Below are 24,569 nucleotides of genomic sequence, written 5' to 3' on the forward strand. Positions count from 1 at the left end.
GAACCACGGGGTAAGTAAACATGTGCTTGTAAGTGCCTGGTAGCCTGCCTCACTACTACACCTCTGTTGTAGATATCAGTACACTGCTGTCACATCTTATGTCTGTACTGGCATTGTATGTGGCAGTGACAAGCAATAGAGTTATCTTGGCTTGTATCTTGAGATTAATTGTGTCACTGTGCTTACATTTGCAGGGTGCTGTAGGACAACTTGTCTGTTTGCTCTTGGGATTGTGGGAGGAAATAATTGAGGCCCACAAAATTCACTTAGTGGTAGTAACCAAGCTGATGTAGTAGTGTGCCATTTGGCTCTCTAATCACCAGGGAACTACTGCTTTTTATTCATGCAATGTTTTGTTTTTACGTCTCTACATTAGCTGTTAGATGTGGACAGGGACTTAGGAGGCTGTTTTGGGGCTAGAGGAGATTGAGGTAGCAGCTTGCAGTCAGAAGTAGCATCAAAACAATTGAACAAGGCCAAGTGGACATGGAAGTACGGACTGAGACGATTCTGTTTTTAAATGGCAGATAACCCCTACTTCTGGGTAGGAACACAAGCACACAATGTGTTCTGGTGGGAGCACATGATGATGGAAACATGGGATGACTAGTCATGAGTAAGCTGTGAGGCTGTCATGGAGGTCATGGATTCCATGACTTTCTGTGACTTCTGCAGCAGCCAGCAGCAGCAGTTTGAGTGTGTGGGAGGGGGCTCAGGGTTAGAGGGTGGAGGTGGGTGCAGGGCTCCCCAGCTCCCACTGGTATGGCCCTACAGCTCCTAGGCAGAGAGATAAGGGGGCTCTGCGTGCTGCCCGCACCCACAGGACCTGTCCCCGCAGCTCCCATTGGCTGCAGTTTCTGGCCAATGGGAGCTGCGCAGACAGTGCTTGTGGTGGGAGCAGTGCACTGATACCCTTGCCCTCTTCACTGCCTAGGAGCTGCACAGACACATCGAGCCGGGTAAGGAGCCTGCCAGCCCCACTAACCTTCCCCTCGCAGCATCATGTGGCCTGGCCCCCTCCCACCTAACACTATAATTTCTCTAGTGCTGGACTCCTGTAACAGGGTCAGCCCCGTCCATGACTTTTACTAAAAATATCCATGATGAAAATGTAGCCCTAGCCATGAGCCCAAAACTTTCACAGACTGCTGCTTCTGGGTAGGAGCACAAGTACATTATGACGGAAACATGGGATGACTAGCCATGACCCCAGAACTTTCACATGAAGAAAAACACATTCATGGAACAGAGTAAGGTGATTCCCTGGCACTCAAGAGACAGAGCACCCAGATGTGAGAACGAATAATGTTTAGAAGAGTGTTTCTATTGCCCTGTGTAAACTGCCAACTTCAGACTGTAGCAGATCTGTTGGCAATCAGATAAGATGCCGACTTCTCCCCTACTTCTTCAGTGTGGACACCCTCTAACACACTGTGCTCTTCCTGGGACGTTTAAGGGAACAGCTCTTGTGAATCGGAGACAAGCTTGTGGACCAGACTAAAGCCATCCTCCTCTGCCTCTTCCTCTCCTTGCTGGTGGGCTAGGTTACATCTCCATGGACATTCAAATTCTGAACCCACACCCCTTCTAGCTCCACAAATGAGTCCAGGCTGAAACGGGTCTACGTGCTCCTCACAGGGCTGCTCAGAACACAGTCCATTTCATCGTAAAATGAACATGTTGCTGGGGCACTACCACACTTCTTATTCTTTTTTCTCGTCTTCCAATAGCTCACCTCGAGCCCCTTTATTCTCTCTCTGCACTGCTGTTTGGTCTGCTCAATCCCATGATCAGCCAGCAGCTCCTCAGATATACCTTTTGTACAGTCTGACACTCCTCTTTGTATAGTTGAAGATGTGGGTTTGGTTTACTTCAGTCCAAAGCTGCACCAAGATTCTGGTGCATTTGTAAGGCCAGAAGGCTGCATACCAATACATATGCTTCTTAGGGGCCACTGTTCTGCTGTTTCAAAACACTGGGGATAAGATAGCTGGGAAAACTGCAAGCAGAGTGGGACTATGCACTTTCTTGAGCAGAGGGAACGAAGGTAGACCATTTCTGGTCAGAGCTCAGGGAGATGGCAAGGTAGAACACATGAATAGGTACCCAACAGCTTATCAGAATTAATTTAAGTACCACGGTATCTCAATTGTTGAGCAGCTACAGATACCCTTGTTTTAACTATGTTGACCTTGTGGTAGCAACATGTGTTAAAAGCTACCTTGTGGTCTGTCCTATTGTTCAGAGTGTGAGGACTGCTCCACTGTAAGACTGTCTGAATGCATACTGTGTTGGAGGGGACTAGACGACTCAGCGTTGATCATGAGGATAGCATGCAGTGAAGATAAAGCTTAAGATGTGTACTTAAACACCACATGTAATCAGGCAGTAAATAAGGACTGCAAGACAGCTTAGGACACTTACTTCTCTGGTGCTTTCTTTGTGAACATAGATCCATTTTTCACTATAAAAACCTAAAAACAAATAAATTAATGTAACAATTTTAACTTTCAGCACATTGGGTAATGTTTATTACATAAAAAGTTACACAAATGTATCATTCTTGATAAAACTCTGCAAATGAGGTTTTCTTTAAGATATTAAGATGAAGGCTACTTACAAAAGTTTAACAGAGCCGATGAATAAACAGTTTCAAAAGTCCCTAAGTGACTTAGGCACTTATGTGGTATAAAATTTTTGTAGTAAATTACACATACAAAAAACTAAACAAAAAGAAAATTATTTAGGTTGCAAAGCCAAGAATTCAAAAGTAAGGTAACTCCAGATTTTAGGCTGCATCAGCAACCTATATTCTGCCCTCTTGTGAGTATATATTAGGATACAGTTTTAGTTACATGATCACGTATTTTACACAGAGCCCCACCCTCATTCTGTGCACATACTCTGCTGTCTCCCCAAAAATAGTCTTTGCCCCAGGGTTCCCCCGTGTTGTCCCTCAATCCCAAGCAGTTTGTGCCCCCACTTCAGTATTCTGTATGCCCCTTTCTGTCCCTCTATGCTCTGTCTCTTCAAGGATTGTGGATCACTGTATACCCCCCAGTATTTTTTTAAACCATTAAGTACCCTAGATGCTGTGATTAAAAGTAAAAGGAGGCGAAAAAAAAATAAAAATTCATTTTTCCAAGAGCTGTTTCACTACTGACAAGTTGAATTAAAATTACATAAGATTAGCACACACTTATAAAGGCAGTAACTAAAAAGTAAGTTTACATATTCGAAGAACCTCAGTTTAAAGAAAAACTTCCTCAGAAAAAGAAAACAAAAGCAGCATCAGTAGACTTTGATTATTAAAGTGATATCACAATTCACGAATGTAATTTCATCGGATCATCAAGATCTTATGCTCGCTGATTAATGATATAGTTTAGAAAAGCTGTACTATTTATGTATGCATTATTAATACTGAGTTTTTATAGAAGCAATACTAATAAGAATTGGTGAATTATGCCCTTATGAGTAAGCTTTATAGAAATATTTAAATACTTCAAAGTTCTGAAACATCCTCCAAACTAGAGCTAAAAGCAATCTAGTCTTACATTGTGATTTTGTGCTATTCCAAAAATGTTCTTTTTTCCTTTTCTTGGCTGCAAATTCACAATCTTCAGTTCTGTATATTTCTTCTTCTTCATCATCAGTTAAGATGCTGAAATAAACACACATTTAATTAAAGAACCATCTAATGATAAGTATTTAACTATAGAGGGCTTGCACCTCACTCTGCCAACTGGAAATTCACAATTTAAAGAGATTATGATGTCAGGGACCTTAGCAGAGATATTGTCATGTTCAGCAACTCCTGTCTCATTTTCATAATCGTAGTATCCTTGTTTCAAATAAATAGCAGCTTCCATAGGAACTTCATATTACGGCCATATTTAAAACCTTAAAAAGTGTAATTTAGGAGGAGGAACTAATGAGGAGCCAGCACTATATGATCAAACACCTTTCCTCAAACTGCTATTGTGTGTGCATAGATCAACACTGGCTGATGGACTACAGTCTGGAAACCACTGCAGTCAAGGTTCTCAGATTCGAAGGACAGAAAGGACCACTGTGATCATCTAATTTGCCCTCCTGTATAACACAGCCCATAGAAATTCACAAAGTAATTCATAAAGCATCCAATCTTGATTCAAAAATTGTTTGTGATGGAGAATGCCTCATGACTCTTGGGGAAACTGCTTCAATGATTAATTACCCTCACTGTTAATAATGTATAGCTTATATTCAGTCTGAATTTGTCTAGTTTCAACTTCTGGCCATTAAAATAAGTCTCTGTTAGACTGAAGAGCCCATTAGTAAATACTTGTTCCCCATGTAGGTAAATTGTAATCAAGTCATCCCTTCTTGTTCTCCTTGTTAAGCTACATTCGGTCTACCGCTATAAAGCATGTTTTCTAATCCTTTAATCTTTCTTGTGGCTTTTCTTTGAAATCTCTCCAATTTATCAACATCTTTCTTGAATTGCGGATACCTGAACTGGACACAGTATTCGAGCAGTGGTTGTACCAACACTAAAGAGAGAGGTAAAATAACTACTCTACTCCTACTTGAGATACCCATTTATGGAATCAAGGATTGCATTAGCCATAGCATTGCACTGGGAGTTTATGTTCAGCTGATTATCCACCATGACCTCCAAATCTTTTTCAGAGTCACTCTCTTCCCAGGATAGAGTACCCTGTCCTGAATGCATGGCCTACATTCTTTGCTCCTAGATGTAGGCATTTACTTTTAGCCATATTAAAACATTGTTTTATTGCACCCAGATTCCCAAGTGATCCAGATTGCTCTGTGCAGGGTATCTTCATTATTTGCCACTCCCACAATTTGAGTCATCTGCAAACTTTATCCATGATGATTTAATGTTTTCTTCCAGGTCATTAACAAAAATGTTAAGCACCATATAGTAAAGAACCAATCTCAACACTCTACCATTTAAAACTACATTGTGACACCTATGAGTTAGTCAGTTTTTAATCTATTTAATGTGTGCCAACTTAATTTTAAATTGTTCTAGCTTTTTAAATCACAATATCATGCGGTACCAAATCAAATGACTTACAGAAATTGAAGTATATTACAATTAATACACTATTTCCTTTATCAACCAAGCTTGTATGATCCTCAAAAAAAAACAAAAAAAACAAAAACAAAAAAAGTAAAAACAATCTGTTTTTTCATAAACCCGTATTGATTGGCATTAATTATATTATTCTCCTTTATTTCTTAAATGAGTCTCTCATCAGCCACCTCATTATCTTGATTGCGATCGATGTCATACTGACAGGCTTATAAATTACCTGGGTCATCCCATTTACCCTTTTTAAACATTAGCACAAAATTAGCTTCCTTCTGTCTTCTGCAACTTCCCTGGTGTTCTAAGACTTAGTGAAAGCAACATTAAAATCCAGTAAGCTCCTCAGCCCGCTCTTTTAAAACTCTTGGGACACAAGTTACCAGACTTGCCAATTTAAAAATGTCTAACTTTGCCAGCTGCTGTTTAACATCCTGCTGAGATACTACTGGAATGGAAAGAGTGATATCATATGATTACATAATCTGTATCCCCCCCTAAATATAGAAGATAAATTTTTATTGACCCTTTCAGCCTTTTCTGCATTATTATTGATAATTCTATCACTTCCATATAGTAATAGACCAAAATAGAAAGCGAGTCGGGCTCAACAGGTAGTGATCAATGACTCAATGTCTAGTTGGCAGCCAGTATCAAGCGGAGTGTCCCAGGGGTCGGGCCTGGGGCCGGTTTTGTTCAACATCTATTAATGATCTAGATGATAGGATGAATTGCACCCTCAGCAAGTTCGCAGATGACACTAAACTGAGGGGAGAGGTAGGGTAGGGATAGGGTCCAGAGTGACCTTAACAAATTGGAGGATTAGGCCAAAAGAAATCTGATGAGGTTCAATAAGGACAAGTGCAGAATCCTGCACTTCGGATGGAAGAATCCCAAGCACCGCTATAGGCTGGGGACTGACAGGCTAAGCAGCAGTTCTGTATAAAAGAACCTGGGGATTACAGTGGATGTGGTGGAATCTCCATCCTTAGAGGTTTTTAAGGCCTGGCTGGGATGATTAGTTGGTGTTGGACTAGATGACCTCCTGAGGTCTCTTCCGACCCTAATCTTCTATCATTCCATGAATACCATTGTTAGGATTCTTTTTATTTCTAATATACTTAAACTCCTTCTTATTGTTTTTAACTCTACCAGCCATAGATATCGCTGTGTCCATTTGCTTCCTTTATCAATTTTTTACAATTTCTACTCTCTCATTACTATCAACTTCCCTTTTCTTCTATTCATATATATTATTTTGAGGAAGGCCAGTAACAAGCTTTAGCACTCTAAGGGAACATGATCTCTTGCAGCAAAAAACGACAAGAAAGTTTTTTCCATTTACTAAGTGCCACAGAAATATAGTATATGACAAACACCATTGATACAGTTAAACGAAGCTTTCAATGAGGCATTTGTTGTAGCAGAGATTATCTGACTAGGATCATAACGTTAGTTGTTTTAGGCTGTCACTACAATATTGAGGAAAATGCTATTGCACTGGAGATTTTGGGGGGTAAGGTCGGATGGGGTTGGAGCAATCTAATTGCAAAGTGTCATCATTATCCTCAACAATGTATGGCCATGGCTACACTAGAGAGTTGCAGCGCTGGTGAGGGGATTACAGCGCTGCAACCTAGGATGTGGCCACACTTGCAAAGCACGGCCAGCGCTGCAACTCCCTGGTTGCAGTGCTGGCTGTACACCCGGTCGAGCCTCGGGTGTAGGGATTCCAGCGCTGGTGATCCAGCGCTGGTCAGCAAGTGTGGACGCCCACCAGCGCTTTTATTGACCTCCGTGGTATAAGGAGGTATCCCAGCATACCTTAGAAGCCTCTCTGATAATCATGCACACTCCACTGCCGTGGGCTCAGCTGACCCCACCTTTAAATGCCCCGGGAATTTTAAAAATCCCCTTCCTGTTTGCTCAGCCAGGTGTGGAGTGCAATCAATCAATCAATCAGCGACCATGCCTCCACGCCCCAGACGAGCCCCAGCATGGAACAATTCCGAGCTGCAGGACCTCATCAGTGTTTGGGGTGAGGAAGCTGTGCAAGCACAGCTGCGCTCCAGCCGGAGAAATTATGATACCTATGGGCAGATATCACAGTCCTTGCTGAGAAGGGGCCATGAACGGGACGCATTGCAGTGCAGGGTCAAAATAAAAGAGCTGAGGAGTGCTTACTGCAAAGCCCGTGAGGGAAATCGCCGCTCAGGAGCTGCCCCCACAACCTGCCGTTTTTACAAGGAGCTGGATGCCATACTTTGGGTGTGACCCCACTGCCAATCCTAGGAGCACGATGGAGTGTTCAGAGCAGGGAGAAGTGGGGGAGGGTGTAGAGGAAGCCGACAGTGAGGCTACTGGCATGGAGGGAGACACCCCGGAGTTCCAGGAGGCATGCAGCCAGGAGCTCTTCTCAAGCCAGGAGGAGGCTAGCCAGTCGCAGCAGCTGGAAGTTGCTGGTGAGGAAGAAGCTGCGGAGCGTGCTTGGGGTAAGCAGATTTTTATGTTTTGGGAGAGGACGGTTGGGGTTATGGCTGCCTGCATGCATGCCTAAATGTGGAACAGCCCATTGATTTGCTCTATCACATCTCTGTAATCTGCCTCAGTAATTTCTTGAAAAGTTGCAGCCAGAGCGTGGGCAATGTGCTTTCGCAAGTTTATAGGGAGAGCCACCGTGGTCCTTGTCCCGGTCAGGCTAACTCGTCCGATCCACTGTGCAGCGAGGGGTGGGGGGGGACTATGGCTGCACACAGGCAAGCTGCATAGGGGCCAGGGCGGAATCCACATTGCTGTAGAAGACCCTCCCTCTCTTCCCAGGTAACACGCAGCAGTGATATATCTGGCAGTAGGAAACCCTGTTGAGAATTTAGGGATACTTGAGTGCAGGGCGCCAGGTTCGCGGTCCCCCGCCAGCCCCGCGGTGCGCTCCGGTCTCTCCCCCCTCTTTCCAGCAGGCAGCCAGCCCCACGGTGTGCTCCGGTCTCTCCCCCGCCTTTCCAGCAGGCAGCCAGCCCCGCGGTGCGCTCTGGTCTCTCCCCCCTCTTTCCAGCAGGCAGCCAGCCCCGCGGTGCGCTCTGGTCTCTCCCTACCCTTTCCAGCAGGCAGCCAGCCCCGCGGTGCGCTCTGGTCTCTCCCTACCCTTTCCAGCAGGCAGCCAGCCAGCCAGCCCCGCGGTGTGCTCCGGTCTCTCCCTACCCTTTCCAGCAGGCAGCCAGCCCCGCGGTGCGCTCCGGTTTCCCCCCTCCCTCACCAGCAGGCAGCCAGCCCCGCGGTGCGCTCCGGTTTCCCCCCTCCCTCACCAGCAGGCAGCCAGCCCCGCGGTGCGCTCCGGTTTCCCCCCTCCCTCACCAGCAGGCAGCCAGCCCTGCGGTGCGCTCCGGTTTCCCCCCCCCCTCACCAGCAGGCCGGCAGTTACACGGACTGCCCCCCCACCCCGCCAGCAGCTCGCCACCTTCCTGTTCACTACTGTCCCCTGTGCAGGACACCAGTTACCTCCTGTACCCAGTGCAGATAAACCCCAGTGACCCATCGGTCAATTCCCTCTCCCAGGTGCAGTCGGGGCAGAAACACTCACCCCATTGCTCGCCATGCCTTCGCTTCCCTGGCCTCTCTGTGTTATGTTAGGTATGTGGGAAGGATGCTACAAAAAGTCTAAAATCTCCTTCACTGTGTGATAATAAACAATGTAGCCTCTGTGTATTAGATGTTTCTATCTATGTTTTTTTTAGTGACCTTGACTAATGCAGCCGGATCACCGGCCTCACGTCGCTTGCAGAACTTGAGAAAAAATCCGCGAAAATCAAAAGAAGAATTGATCAAAGCAGTTATGATTCACTACAACAGAGAAAGTAGGAAGACGCAGGAATGGAGAGAGAAAATGTATGAGTGGAGGCAAACAGAAAGCAGGAGAAAGGAATAGGCTAGCAAAAAAACCTCAAAGCAGATGATAAGCCTCCTGGCTCGCCAAACTGAGTCTTTCAAGTCTCTCGTAGCCATGCAGGCAGATCTGTACCGTGGTAACCCACACCCCTCCCAAAGCTCTCTTTCTTGTTCCCCAGTATTTGCACAAAACACCTTTCTCCAGCAGCCAGTTTCTTATTACCTCCAGCTGCCCCCAACACCTGTACGATCACCTACCAGCCCTGATAACTACAATTCTTACCCTGTGCACTCCACCCCCATTACCCTGCAGCATAGTAATCCTGAAGTGCAGCAGACATTGAACAGTAATCCAAACAGGACCTATTCAAACCTCTGAATGTACAGTCCACCACCCTAACCCCCCTGGCCTGTTATGTACTGTACTTTGAATAAAGGATTTTATGGCTTTTACAATACGTTTTATTATTGCAGGAAGTGGTAAATATTGTACCCCAAGGTAGAAAGGAGCACAGCAAAGGCACCAAACATTACTGTTGGCTCTCAGCATCAAATTGCTCCCTTAAAGCATCCCTAATCCTTGAAGCCCTTTCCTGGGCCTCTCTAGTAGCCCTGCTCTCTGGCTGTGCAAATTCATCCTCTAGGCGTCGAACCTCGGAGGTCCATTCCTCACTGAATCTTTCACCCTTCCCTTCACAAATATTATGGAGGGTACAGCACGCGGATATAATAGCGGAGATGCTGCTTTCCCCCAAATCTAGCTTCCTATAAAGACACCTCCAGCGGGCTTTCAAACGGCCAAAAGCACACTCCACAGTCATTCTGCACCGGATCAGCCTGTAGTTGAACCGGTCCTTGCTCCTGTCAAGCTTCCCTGTATACGGTTTCATGAGCCATGGCATTAAGGGGTAATCGGGGTCTCCAAGGATCACAGTGGGCATTTCGACATCCCCTACTGTGATCTTGCGGTCTGGGAAAAAAGTCCCGGCCCTCAGCCTCCTGAACAGGGCACTGTTCCGAAAGATGCGTGCATCATGCACCTTTCCAGGCCATCCGGAGTAAATGTCAGTGCTTGCAGAACCACGGAGAAATACCCCTTGCGATTCACGTACTCTGATGCCAGGTGGGGTGGTGACAGAATAGGAATATGCGTCCCATCTATTGCCCCTCCACAGTTAGGGAACCCCATTTGTGCAAAGCCATCCACAATGTCCTGCACGTTCCCCAGAGTCACAGTTCTTCTTAGCAGGGTGAGATTAATGGCTGTGCAAACTTGCATCAGCACCATTCCAACGGTGGACTTTCCCACTCCAAACTGGTTCGCCACCGATCAGTAGCTGTCTGGAGTTGCCAGCTTCCAGATTGCAATAGCCACCCGCTTCTCCACTGGCAGGGCAGCTCTCAATCTCGTGTCCCTGCGCCGCACGGTAGGGGCAAGCTCAGCACACAGTCCCATGAAAGTGGCTTTTCTCATCCGAATGTTCTGCAGCCACTGCTCGTCATCCCAGGATTGCAGGACGATTTGATCCCACCACTGAGTGCTGGTTTCCCGAGCCCAAAGGCGCCGTTCCACGGTGCTAAGCACATCTGTTACTGCCACAAGCAATTGAGTGTCTTGAGCGTCAGGCGTTTCAATATCATCGTCTGACTCCTCACTGTCACTTTGCAGTTGAAGCAATAGCTCCACTGCCATGTGTGAGGTGCTGGCAACATTCATCAGCAAAGTCCTCAGCAGCTCAGGCTCCATTTGTAACAGAAATCTCAGAAATCGCGCTGCAGACTCACAATGCCGCCAAACTGCTCGGAATGTGCAGCAAAGCACCACGGGGCGTTGGAACAGGAAGCGGAAAGACCCGCACACTTCCTTCCCCTTCCCACAAGCCACAGCACCAAAATGGGACGAGGTGCTCTGTGGGATAGCTGCCCACAGTGCACCACTCCCAACAGCGCTGCAAGTGCTGCAAATGTGGCCACATTGCAGCGCTGGTAGCTGTCAGTATGGCCACACTGCAGCGCTGGCCCTACACAGCTGTACGAACACAGCTGTAACTACCAGCGCTGCAAAACTGTAAGTGTAGACATGGCCTACATGTCTGCACTGACATGTTCCTATGAAATAAACAAAAAAGGAGATTATATTTTTTTGAAATACCATGCTTGTTTGAAGTGGGAAATAAATTTTAGTGAAGTATTTTGCCTTTCACATAGTAACTTTGTGTGTGTGTGTGTGTGTGTGTGTGTGTGTGTATATAAAAATAAAACAGTAAGATAACAGTAATATGGAAACATGTACTGTAATGGATCTTAAAGTCTATTCTTGAATAGTAATTCACTACACAGTTAAGCTTCCCTGCCAAAAAAATTGTTGAAGTTTTTGGTAACAACTAAAGCAAGTTTTATATCCCCCAAAATCCTGGATTACTTTTATCTTCTCTACAATTAATGAAAGAACTGTCAATAGGGTGTTGGGAGAAAACACTGTAGACCCTGTAGCTGAATTTTTCCAAATTGATTTTTCAACTAATTTTTTACAAAAAAAGTTGTATCTGCTCTGCTAAATGCAAAGAATAAAATGCTAATACAAAGTAAAGAGGTTTGTAACACAATGCACATTTTTATGCCTTGATCTAAGTGCTTCATCCACTATTTGAATACATTTTAACACAAATTACAACACATATCTATTGTGCCAAATTGTGATTTATTTTAAAGCAAAGGTGTTACAATTATGTCTAAGACACAGAAAACTTAAGACAGTGATACAATTCCCACAAAACAAAGATTTAGAGTTATTTTGCAGAAGGGAAATTTCTGACTGAAGGGTATTTTTTACAAGACTACTGCTTAAGAAAAACCAGTAGTTGTTTTTACCTTTTAAGGTAGTAAATCCTTCTTGGAGAGTGATCAGATGAGAGACGCAATACATATCAGATAATTGCTGCTTTTAAAGTTGAAAGTTCAGACCAAGTGCAGAATTTATTGCCTGATTTATTTAATTACCCACTTATTTTACAGCCAATAATGCTGAACAGTAAATCACATGAGACTGTTTCAGTCAGTCATTCAAGAGAAGAAACTGGAAATGTAATATTCTACATTAATGTCAAAACACACATAAAAAACCGCGTAGTATAAGTTATGCAAGTAAAGGAGTAAAGGTATTTACAAATAAACAGATTTAATAAAATATCTACCTTATTGATAAACATTTTAATAGTCATCACTGATTTGGCTGCGTTCCCCCAGCTGGACACTTGCCAGACTGCTGTGAGGAGATCCAATCCTGAATCCCACTTACCCCTAGCTAGATGGTGTTCAGTAGATCTTAGGCACTATCCCAGGCTTTGCGCCTCTAGGCACGCACTCCAGGAGCAGACCTCATGTCTGACACCACTTTTTGTAGTGGAAATCCTGCAGTCCAATTGCCTAATGCCCTGCAACCAGTGATGTCCTCCCCAGCTTTTTGAGTGTTCCTCTGAATCTCACTAAATAAAGGTGGAAACCTTCTGTTTGCAGTTCACCTCTTAGGGATACAAAATAGTGAAAGCAAACAGAAAGACAGACTTTGTACAAGATTATCAAATATCACTCTTCACTTATGTAGCACAAGAAATATACAGATCTATAAAAAAAACAAAAACAAACAAAGTAACATGCCTGTGTGCTTTTCCCTACTTCAACTTCCTTGCCATTCTTGAGATTTCTTTGGGCTTAGCCAGAGCTTTCTCCAGTATCTGGGATCCTTTTCCTGCAGCTCATGGATCTCTTCAAAATCATGGAGCATTCCTAGGTCGGCTAGTTTGACTGGTTTTGCAAACGCACACAACCCTCCCACAAAAGCATGCCAATTTCTTCCCATCTCCTGCCCAAAGTTGCCTGTCTCAGTTAATCTCTTGAGTTTATATGTCCCACCACCAGCACCTGGTTCCTTGTTGTAATTGTTTGAGAGAAGAAAATTCCCACTTCTCCAACCCCCTGCAGAGAAACACAGTGGAACTGGTTCTCCTGGGCTTCAGCCAACCCATTGTGTCAAAGTGCTTCCACCTGAATAGGTGACAATTACAAGACTAACAATCCACCACTGTACGTAGTCTGGGAGAGAAACGCTACAGCTGTCACCAAATGGTGTTTCATATCTGTATAGAGCCATTTAATAGTACAACATCTTCATAACTACCACTACAATTCACAAGTTCTACATAAACAGATTCCCCAAACTGTCACAACTTTAAATAACGAATATATAGTCCAGTGATAAAAGGGTGACCCAAGAAGATTATCTGAAGAACTATTTCAGAAGCTGTGATCATTGCTGTTTTGCAATGATTTTATATACTTAATATATTCTTGAGACGCAAAAAATTAGAGTCCCTCCTGCTCCATCACATTTATTTAAAAAAAAACAAACAAACAAAAAAACATACTCACCTGTACAATAAAAACGCAAAGTTTTTTAAAGCTGGGAGAAAACTCCATAACACAACATAAAGTCAAAGCAGTTTCTTTGAAGTAAGTCTTTGCTTTCCAGGTCAGCAGATAACTAGAGGAAACAGCAATGCTAACCATACAAAGACAAGCATGAGTGCTTACTTTTCAAAAACACGGATGACTAAGATTGTCTTCACTGTGAAGGCAGCCAACCTTGTGCAGATAAGCAGAATCGCTAAAGCTATAGGACACTGAAGCTCAACAATAAGTAAAATTGCTTTTATTTCCCCAGCCAGCATCATTCTTTAACAGAAAAAGTGTATACAAGCCTTATACCACTCATGAGTATTCACTTTTATTAAAACAGCTGAGTTTGCCATATGAATCTATTTTTCATTGTCAGTTTAGATTTAAGAAGCATCAGCAATAGCCTAGATGTTGTAAATCACCAGGGCAAGTAAAAGTGCATTTGAAAACAACCCACACCTAGGCATTAAATGGCAAATATTAAAATACATCAATCCATTGTTATTTGTTGATACTAGTTAAATCCATATTAAGTGTTAAACTATCTTTTATCAAAGTGACGTAACTCAGAGTACTGGAAGCTTTCAGATGAAGATCTTTTTAACACCAGAAATATTGTCCTATTCAGCAAAAATTATGTTTAGCTTTTGCCCTGCAGAAATTCAAGTCACAGAAACAGAGTCTTCTAGGCTTTCAGAGCTGAACTAAGAGTCCCATTTAAACTGAAAGCAAGATTTTGGGCTCTAATCCTGCAATTTGCTCCGGCAGACAAACCCCTGTGCTGCTGAAAAATTCTACTTCTTCAAATTCTAAATAAAAAGTACAAATGAGTTTCTTGGTAAAGTGGGGAACCCATAAACCTACAAATAGTGTAACATATCAAAATGCCAGAACATGGGCTTCTTTCACAGAGTCATAATATAGTAACAGTGCTCTCATAAGGACTTTGCATAAAGCTGTGTTAAGAAGTCATTAAAGCTTTAGAAATACTTGACAGGACCATTCAAAGCCACATAAATCACCCCACTAGTGCAGCATGCTTCTTTCAGAACACAGTGACAAACAGCAAATGGTCTGTAAGTGAGTGAACCAAAACCCACTAAGGGCTTGTCTACACTACAGAGTTGCAGCGCTGGTGAGGGGGTTACAGCGCTGCAACTTAGGATGTGTACACACTTGCACAGCACGGCCAGCGCTGCAACTCCCTGTTTGCAGCGCTGGCCGTACACCCGGTCGAGCCTCGGGTGTAGAGGATCCAGCGCTGGATCACCAGCGCTGGTCAGCAAGTGTAGACACTCACCAGCGTTTTTGTTGACCTCCGTGGCATAAGCAGGTATCCCAGCATACCTTAGAAGCCTCTCTGGTAATCATGCAAACTCCGCTGCCCTGGGCTTACCTGACCCCTCCTTTAAATGCCCCGGGAATTTTAAAAATCCCCTTCCTGTTTGCTCAGCCAGGTGTGGAGTGTAATTAATCCATCAATCACTCAGCAACCATGCCTCCACGCACCAAACAAGCCCCACCATGGACCAATGCAGAGCTGCAGGACCTCATTAGTGTTTGGGGAGAGGAGGCTGTGCAAGCACAGCTGCGCTCCAGAAGGAGAAATTAAGATACCTATGGGCAGATATCGCAGTCCTTGATGAGAAGGGGCCATGAACGGGACGCGTTGCAGTGCAGGGTCAAAATTAAAGAGCTGAGGAGTGCTTACTGCAAAGCCCATGAGGGAAATCGCCGCTCAGGAGCTGCCCCCACAACCTGCCGTTTTTACAAGGAGCTGGATGCCATACTTGGGTTTGACCCCACTGCCAATCCTAGGAGCACGATGGAGAGTTCAGAGCAGGGAGAAGTGGGGGAGGTTGTAGAGGACGGCGACAGTGAGGCTACTGGCGTGGAGGGAGACACCCTGGAGTCCCAGTACACATGCAGCCAGGAGCTCTTCTCAAGCCCGGAGGAGGCTAGCCAGTCGCAGCAGCTGGAAGTTGATGTTGAGGAAGAAGCTGAGGATCGTGCTCGGGGTAAGTAGATTTTTATGTTTTGGGAGAGGAGGATTTTGGTTATGGCTGCCTGCATGCATGCCTAAACATGGAGTAGCCCATTGATTTGCTGTATCACATCTCTGCAATCTGCCTCAGTAATCTCTTGAAATGTTGCTACAAGAGCATTTGCAATTTGCTTTCTCAAATTGATTGGGAGAGCCACCGTGGTCCCTGTCCCGGTCAGGCTAACTCGTCCGATCCACTGTGCAGCGAGGGGTGGGGGGACCATGGCTGCACACAGGCAAGCTGCATAGGGGCCAGGGCGGTATCCACATTCCTGTAGAAGACCCTCCCTCTCTTCCCAGGTAACACGCAGCAGTGATATGTCTGGCAGTAGGAAACCCTGTTGAGAGTTTAGGGATAATTGAGTGCAGGGCGCCAGGTTCGCGTTTCCCCAGCCCATGGCGCTCTGTTTTTAACCCCCCCCTCCCAGCACCTAGGCAGCCACGCGGTGCGCTGTGTTCCCCACCCCCCCTCCAAGCAGGCATCCAGCACCGCGGTGTGCTCCTGTGTTCCCCACCCGCCCCTCCAAGCAGGTATCCAGCAAAGCAGTGTGCTCCGGTGTTCCCCACCCCCCTCCAAGCAGGCATCCAGCACCGCGGTGTGCTCCTGTGTTCCCCACCCCCCCCTCCAAGCAGGCATCCAGCACCACGGTGTGCTCCTGTGTTCCCCACCCCCTCCTCCAAGCAGGCATCCAGCACCGCGGTGTGCTCCGGTGTTCCCCACCCCCCCTCCAAGCAGGCATCCAGCACCGCGTTGCTTCCCCCCCCCATCACCAGCAGGACGGCGTGAACGTGGACCATAGAACACCCGCCCCAAGCAGCTAGCTCACCACCTTCCTGTTCACTACTGTCCCCTCTTCAGGACACCAGCTAACTCCTGTACCCATTGCTGATAAACCCCAGGGACCCACTGGTCAATTCCCACTCCCAAGGGGAAATCGGGGCAAAACCATTCACCCCATTGCTCGCCATGACTTAGCTTGCCTGCCCTCTCTGTGTTATGTGTGGTATGTGATAAGGATGCTACCAAAAGTCTAAAAAGTCCTTCAACGTGTGATAATAAACAATGTAGCCTCTGTGTATTACATGGTTCTCTCTCTCTTTTTTCTAGTGACCTTGACTACTGCAGCCGTATCACCGGCCTCACGTAGGTTGCAGAACTTGAGACGGAATCCTAGAAAGTCAAAAGAGGAATTGATGAAATCTGTTATGAGCCACTACAACAGAGAAAGTAGGAAGACACAGGAATGGAGAGAGAAGACCTATGAATGGAGAAGCAGTGTACATGAATGGAGAAAGAGTGTACATGAATGGAGGCAAACAGAAAGCAGGAGAAAGGAATTGTCTGCCAAAAAAACCACAAAGCAGATGATAAGCCTCCTGGCTCGCCAAACTGAATCATTCGAGTCTATTGTAGCCATGCAGACAAATATGTACCGTGGTAACCCACAGCCCTCCCAAAGCCCTCTTCCTTGTTCCCCAGTATTTCCACAAAACAACTTTCTCCAGCAGCCAGTTCCTTATTATCCCCAGCTGCCCCCAACACCTGTAAGATCACCTACCAGCCCTGATAACTATAATTCTTACCCTGTTCACTCCACCCCTATTATTCTGCAGCAGAGTAATCCTGAATTGCAGCAGACATTGAATAGTGATCAAAATAGGACATATTAAAACCTGTGAATGTACAGTCCACCACCCCAACCCCCTTGCCTATTATGTACTGTATGTTGAATAAAGTTTTTTTTTCAATTTCACTATGTTGTATTGTTGCTGGAAGTGGTAAATATTATACACCAAGGTAAAGCAAAGCACATCAAATGCATCAAACATTACTGTTGGCTCTCAGCATCAAATTGCTCCCTTAAAGCATCTCTAATCCTTGAAGCCCTTTCCTGGGCCTCCCTATAAGCCCTGCTCTCTGGCTGAGCAAACTTATTCTCTAGGCGTCGAACGTCGGAGGTCCATTCCTCACTGAATCTTTCACCCTTCCCTTCACAAATATTATGGAGGGTACAGCACGTGGATATAACAGCGATGATGCTGCTTTCCACCAAATCTAGCTTCCCGTAAAGACAGCACCAGCGTGCTTTCAAATGGCCAAAAGCACACTCCACAGTCATTCTGCACCGGCTCAGCCTGTAGTTGAACCGGTCCTTGCTCCTGTCAAGCTTCCCTGTATATGGTTTCATGAGCCAGGGCATTAAGGGGTAAACGGGGTCTCCACGGATCACAGTGGGCATTTCGACGTCCCCTAGTGTGATCTTGCGGTCTGGGAAAAAAGTCCCGGCCCTCAGCCTCCTGAACAGGGAACTGTTCCTAAAGATGCATGCATCGTGAACCTTTCCAGGCCATCCGGAGTAAATGTCAGTGAAACGCCCACGGTGATCCACAAGCGCTTGCAGAACCACGGAGAAATACCCCTTGCGATTAACGTACTCTGATGCCAGGTGGGGTGGTGACAGAATAGGAATATGCGTCCCATCTATTGCCCCTCCACAGTTAGGGAACCCCATTTCTGCAAAGCCATCCACAATGTCCTGCACGTTCCCAAGAGTCATGGTTCTTCTTAGCAGGGTGCGATTAATGGCTGTGCAAACTTGCATCAGCACCATTCCAACGGTAGACTTTCCCACTCCAAACTGGTTCGCCACCGATCTGAAGCAGTCTGGAGTTGCCAGCTTCCAGATTGCAATAGCCACCCACTTCTCCACTGGCACGGCAGCTCTCAATCTCGTGTCCCTGCGCCGCAGGGTAGGGGCGAGCTCAGCACACAGTGCCATGAAAGTGGCTTTTCTCATCCGAAAGTTCTGCAGCCACTGCTCGTCATCCCAGGCTTGCAGGACGATGTGATCCCACCACTGAGTGCTGGTTTCCTGAGCCCAAAGGCGCCGGTCCACGGAGCTGAGCACGTCTGTTACTGCCACAAGCAATTTACTGTCTTCACAGTGAGGCGATTCAATATCATCGTCTGACTCCTCACTGTCACTGGCACTCTCACTGTCACTCTCACTCTCATTTTGCAGCTGAAGGAATAGCTCCACTGCCAAGCGCGATGTGCTGGCAACATTCATCAATAAGGTCGTCAGCTGCTCAGGATCTATTTATAACAAAAATCGCAGAAAAAGCGCTGTAGAATCACAATGCCGCCAAACTGCTCGGAATGTGTAGCAAAGCACCACGGGGCGTTGGAACAGGAAGCGGAAAGACAATCACACTTCCTTCCCCTTCCCACAAGCCACAGCGCCGAAATGGGACGAGGTGCTCTGTGGGATAGCTGCCCACAATGCACCACTCCCAACAGCGCTGCAAGTGCTGTTAAATGTGGCCACACTGCAGCGCTGGTTGCTGTAAGTGTGGCCACTCTGCAGCGCTGGCCCTATACAGCTGTACTAACACAGCTGTAACTACCAGCGCTGCAAAACCGTAAGTGTAGACATACCCTAAGATCTTGTTAGCTGCAACTGAACACAGTATGAGAGAATGGCATGTTAACTGCAACACACAGACTAGAGATACCTCACAAAGAGAGCGTACTTGTTACAGCAAATTTATTTTGTGCTGCAGTAGTTTTAACCGAGACCAGGACCAAATCTACAGATGCCTTTCTAATACCACAACCCTTCTTTTGTCAACAAGACTCCTAACTAACTGCAAACTATTTCCTGCAGAGCAAAAACCAGTGCTTTTTTTTTTTAAATGGCCTAACTGGTAAGATGCTTTCTCAAGACTGATTCCCCACTCTGGCACTTCGAGTGCAGAAGGTGGGGCCTGCAAGGATTCTAAAAATTAATACCGGCCACTCCAGGCTTGTATTAAACTCTCAAGGTCACAGCCTCTCTCTGACCTTGGATGGGTAGATGCTGCCACCACCCAAGAGCAAAAAACCCCCTTTGGACCCAGGAAGGCGCATTTGGGAATTCCTCCGAGTGGGGTACCCTCAAGCCCTTTCACCCCCAAACCAGGGAAGGGCAGAGAAAGAAAAAGGAAATCAGCTGTTGCCACCAGCTAATTAAACATATGCGCAAACCTCTTAGGACACAAAAAACCCAATACTGTTCTTTAAAAAAAAAAAAAAAAAAAAAAAAAAAAAAAAAAAAAAAAAAAAGAAGAAGAGGTAAAATTTATTAAAAACAAAAAGAAAGAAAATACTTCTGGAACTTAGGTTATTGCTAGATTTAAAAAGAGCAAATACGCCTCTACCCCAATATAACACAAATTTGGATATAACGCAGTAAAGCAGTGCCCCGGGGGAGGAAGGGCTGCACACTCCAGTGGATCAAAGCAAGTTCGATATAATGCAGTTTCACCTATAAAGCGGTAAAATTTTTTGGCTCCCAAGGACAGCGTTATATCGAGGTAGAAGTGTATAATAATCAACCATGAAGAACGGTTTTCTTGAGGTCCAGCTTAATGGTTACAAGCAAAACAAAAGCATTTGGGGATTAGCACAGAGGAGTCCATAAGCTTTACAGAAATAAAAGAGAAACCTAATCGCATCTTTCTAGACATTTCCTGATCTACTTACACATCTGGGGGTTCAAACTGAGTAGTTCTAGGTATGATCTGGTGAATTTCATACCTGGTTTACAGCTTTTTACAGCATAGATTCAGCCTTCTTTCTGCTCTGTTCCCTCTCTCCAGAGAACAGACAGACAGACAAAGGGAAGGTTCTTTCTCAATTTTAAAAAAGTTGTAGCCCTCCCATTAGCTCTCTTGGTCAGGTGCCCACTCTCTTCCTTTTACCAATGGTTTTTTTTAACCCTTTACAAGTAAAGCAAGTAAAGAATAGCTACTAACAGGATTTTGTAGCTAACTGGTTGGCTAGGTGTCCATCAAAGGGAGCTCTCCCTCCATCCCTTCATTTATCACAGGCTTTAAGTGACAAAGGAAGAAACCCTTTCTTTATTAGCCCATCTCTACTGACATACCAGCCCTTTTATTTTTACCTGTAAGACATATGTAAGAGTTGCACTCAATGTAATGGTAAAGTTCTTCTATCTGGGAAATAGTCACACAGCTCCCACTGTTCAGTCATTCTGCACTGTCCACAGGACTGCATGGTTTTCGCCAAAATTCCTCTTCCAGGAAAAAAAAAATTCTCAAGGCAATGATATGCCTTTAGGAGGAATTTGCAGAGACACACTGCAATAGACATGTCAATGTTCAACCAACAGCTAGTTTTATATTACATGTTTAAGTGCATTTTATAAGTTCAAGGTGCCTCATTCTGGCTGCTAAGCAAAACAGGCGCCTAGTTGTTTCTTTCTCAGAATGAAGTCTTTCCAACCTACAATAGTGTTTTCGGAGGAAAGGTAGCAGAGCACAATCTGAAAGACTATCTCCATGAAAGACAGTCACCTGCATCAACTGTAGAAGTGCTTGAACGGTTCCCTGTAATTTCTTCACTGCCAGAAAATTAATCTCTGCACCGTATGGCTCTGGACTCCAAGATTAATAGGACTTTAGGATAGAATAGGTGAGCATTTCTTTCTGTGGATATTCCAGTCATGTGGCAGGGAAGTTTCACTCCTGGCTGTATGAAGAGAAACTTTCCTAGAAGGATGAAATTTTGGCTGAGAAGACCATCTAAACTGGAACTTCAGATTTTTCACAGTATGGACCAGATTTTAGTAAAGAGTGCCTGCATTTGTAAACCTTGTGGCAACTATAGCAGTCAGTCAGGGGAAAGAATATTTCTGTGATTTTCACTATTATTTTAGAGAAAAAGTTTTATCATGAATTTCCATCCCTAATAGTAGTACCCCATTCATCATACTAAAGTGGTACTGTCTCCATCAGCACACTCATTTCTAAATACTTCAGTGTCTTGGACATGATGGGCACAATTTCATGCCCCTTACTCACACCAACCAGCAAAAGGGCTGCAAAATTGGAGCCTCTATTTTTCCATTCCAGTTTAAATGTATTTAAATTTATATCCAACAATTTAAGGGTTTAGGAATAATCCTCAAATTGTTTCTGCATAATACTGTTTATTTTACAGTTAAATGGCTGTTTGCTCCAGACTACAGTTTTCATTAGGTACTGTTTTTTAGCCAGTTTACAACTGAATTACCTGAGGCAAGAGATGTTTAGCCAAGTCACTGACCAGTCCCTCAGTTTCCAAGAGAACCCCATGCCCCCAATCATTAGATAATTATTCTCCTTTAATTGAATATTATGAATAAGTGCCAGAAGTGTCCCAAATTATTTACAGAAACAGGATCAAATAAAAAGACAAAACTGAATTATTTCCCCCAAATTAACAACATAAGAATGGCCTTCTGAGTCAGACCAGTGGTCCATCTAGTCCGGTATCTTGTCTTCTGACAAGTGGCTAGGGCCAGATGCTTCAGAGGGAATGAACAGAACAGGGTAATTATTTAGTGATCCATCCTTTATCATCAAGCCCCAGCTTCTGGCAGTCAGAAGTACAGAAACTTATTCGTTAATAAATTTTTATGCTAAAAAAGCATTGTGTTTAACTTCCCCAGGGGCATTAAAAAACTCTGAATCAAAAGTATCAATGCCTACCCCTTACCTCAAACATAACAAGAATACCAGCAACAGTACAACAATTTTCAGTCAGTTAAATTCATGCTCTCTCTATATAACAAACAAAACTGAACTGAACGTAAAAAAATGAATAAACCTCATTCACTTTATCAAACTTCACAAAGCAAGTTAAGCAACGTCACTCATCCCCATTCACTTCCATTCCTCTCCCAATGATGGATTTTAGAGAGAGGGAAATAGCATCACAATTACCTTTTACAGCAATTTAAGCCTAAGGAAATAGTCCATTACTATTACATAGCAACTGTCCTTGAAAGACTGTGTTTGAATTTTATATATATAAAAGCCAATAAAAGTTCTCATTTGAAACTGATGTTCTCCAAAGCCAGCAAACATCCAAGTACTATCATTAGCGATACTGCAGATTTTTAAAAAAAATTTTTTTGGTAAATCTACTTTTGTTTTTATAGGCTTGTTAGAAACCTCTCTAAAATGAGTTTAGCTCTTGTCTACCCACTTTCACAGACTGAAAGTGAACAGTCAGACCACTATGCACAGTAGTCCCTTTATAAAGAAAGCACACAACACATTCATGGATGCTGTAAAATATACTACTACTTGAGGACCACTTACAACATGCTACTTCCATTAGCTGGAATTAATTGTCTCACATTTAATCAAGCTTTATTCTTCCTCATTTAGTGCTACATTCCATTTTCAAAAGTAAAAAGGAGTTGATGGGATTAGTTTTCCTTCAATTTCTGTATTTTTGTTTGTTTGTTTCAAAGGAGCTTAGAGTGCTATTGTAGAATCAGTAAGCAAAATTGGATGTATTGTTTCATGTTGCATATATAACTATATACATGATGTTTAACAGTGAGAATGGAATTCTATAGACAGGCATTCAAGTTTAAAGGGAATTCAACAAATTATTACAGGACACATGCAAAGTCCACAGTAACTAAGTATTTCATATGCAGTCACTTGGAAGGATATGAGTGCTTCACTGTATCTGACTAGTAATTTAAAAAACTTACAATCATCCTTCTATAAATATAACTAGTTTCATTTTAAGATTAACAGATACTTAAGAAAAAATGTTTTAAATAGCCGCAGATTAGTTTCCTTGAAAAGAAAGCTATATGATTTCAAGATCAATAGACTTACGAGATCAAGCTGGACCACTTCTTAATTGTGAAGAGGAAAAATAAGTACACAAACAGAAATTAATGGTTTTTTTCCAGTCAACATTGGAAACAAATATGAGATATGAAGATACAAGCAGAACAAAGTCCTTGACATTTTAAATGTTTGCTTACAAGACGACAAAGATATAATTCATATCATACATACAGTACTAGGAAACTTCCATTAAGTTAACACACAGAAATTCTCTACAAGTATTACATAACAGCGTCATATGTAGTGTCTTCCACAAAATGCTTCAGAGTTAAGCCTCCTGTTTTCATTTTTCAACTGCAACTATTATTTAAGGGATACAGGCAAAGGAGAGAGGATCTGTTTCAGAAGATATCTGAAGGCAAGAGTCGTTAAGATCAAAGGATAACTGAATACTGTTCCAGACAACAAGAGTAGTTACAGACAAGGAGCCTTTCACACTCATGCTAGCAAACTGTCTGAAAAACCAGAAAGGTCTGTGGTAGATAAGCACAGAGAGAAGGATGGTATGTAGACAGCAGTAAGGTCTGAGATGTAGGCAAGTCTCAAGACAGGTTTAAAAGAGATGGACACATCACTCATTCCTTGATCATTCAACAGTTTAGGATTGCATTTTGCACATGATCAGTTAAGGAATTTTTAGAGCACATCTAAGCAAGGTTTTCCATGTTTGCTAATAAAATCTCTTTTCAGTTAATTTTTTTCCACACTCAAATCAATTAACATACTGTGCTCATTTGTACATTAATTGCAGTTCTCAATGAACTAACAACTTGAACACTGTATGCTCCCTTTCCTCAGGATGGTAAATTGGTTACACTGGAGGTCCTAACCAAGAGCACTGTCCTCTGGCTAATTTTTGGGGAAAGGAACCAATATAAATTCAGAAGAGAACTACGGAAAGAACTTTTATGAAATAAATGATTACTAAAATTTGCAATATACATTATTCCATTCTCAAATTAGCTAACATATCAAACAGGTTATTTCTCAATAGATCCGAATAGTCAAATGCACTCTTGACTCATTGCAGAGAATATTGAGTAGTACCAATGAAGTTTACATATGGGTTAAAGGCACTATGTGGCAGCTTTAAATTAGGGTCTGATCAAATCCCATTTAAAGTCTTCCAGCTCCCATTGAAGTTGGTGGACCAGGGTTTTACTGCCCAACATTTGAATCCTGAAAATGCTATCAATGCTGTCTGAGGATGAGTTTGGCAAGTAAGTCAGATATAAACAATGGTGGCTAGAATCTGGCATAATATGGGCAAGAGTTCTGAAAGCTTCATACTGCACTCTTAAAGCATCTTAATCTGTAGTGCTCCTACTTAGAATAAATTTCAATGTCTGTCCTACGAGAAGACTGTAGTTGTAGCTATGTAAGTCCCAGGAC

General features: G+C 43.8%; 2 protein-coding genes across 7 annotated transcripts in view; one reads left to right on the forward strand and one right to left on the reverse strand.

The window, feature by feature from the left end:
* FBXO25 (F-box protein 25) overlaps positions 1–24,569 on the reverse strand; it is a 77,348-nt gene that overhangs the window by 46,046 nt on the left and 6,733 nt on the right. For all 6 annotated transcript variants that reach the window (XM_050950891.1, XM_050950892.1, XM_050950895.1 and 3 more), the window contains 2 exons: positions 3,558–3,664; positions 2,425–2,474 (listed from right to left, as the gene is read on the reverse strand). In XM_050950891.1, coding sequence (XP_050806848.1) covers positions 2,425–2,474; positions 3,558–3,664 — 157 coding nt within the window. The remainder of the gene's footprint in view (positions 1–2,424; positions 2,475–3,557; positions 3,665–24,569) is intronic.
* On the forward strand, positions 15,077–17,184 carry LOC127049723 (zinc finger and SCAN domain-containing protein 29-like). Its single transcript, XM_050950967.1, has 2 exons — positions 15,077–15,453; positions 16,588–17,184. Exons 1-2 carry the CDS (start codon positions 15,078–15,080, stop codon positions 17,148–17,150), a joined length of 939 nt encoding a protein of 312 aa, XP_050806924.1. The 5' UTR covers position 15,077; the 3' UTR covers positions 17,151–17,184.

Source organism: Gopherus flavomarginatus, chromosome 4, assembly GCF_025201925.1.
Source record: "Gopherus flavomarginatus isolate rGopFla2 chromosome 4, rGopFla2.mat.asm, whole genome shotgun sequence".
In the NCBI taxonomy this organism is placed as follows: domain Eukaryota; kingdom Metazoa; phylum Chordata; order Testudines; family Testudinidae; genus Gopherus; species Gopherus flavomarginatus.

Coding starts and splice junctions, on each gene's coding strand:
- LOC127049723 (XM_050950967.1), top strand. CDS start 15,078: ATGAGAAGGGGCCATGAACGGGACGCGTTGCAGTGCAGGGTCAAAATT. Junction 15,454..16,587: donor AGCTGAGGATCGTGCTCGGG/GTAAGTAGATTT, acceptor TCTTTTTTCTAG/TGACCTTGACTACTGCAGCC.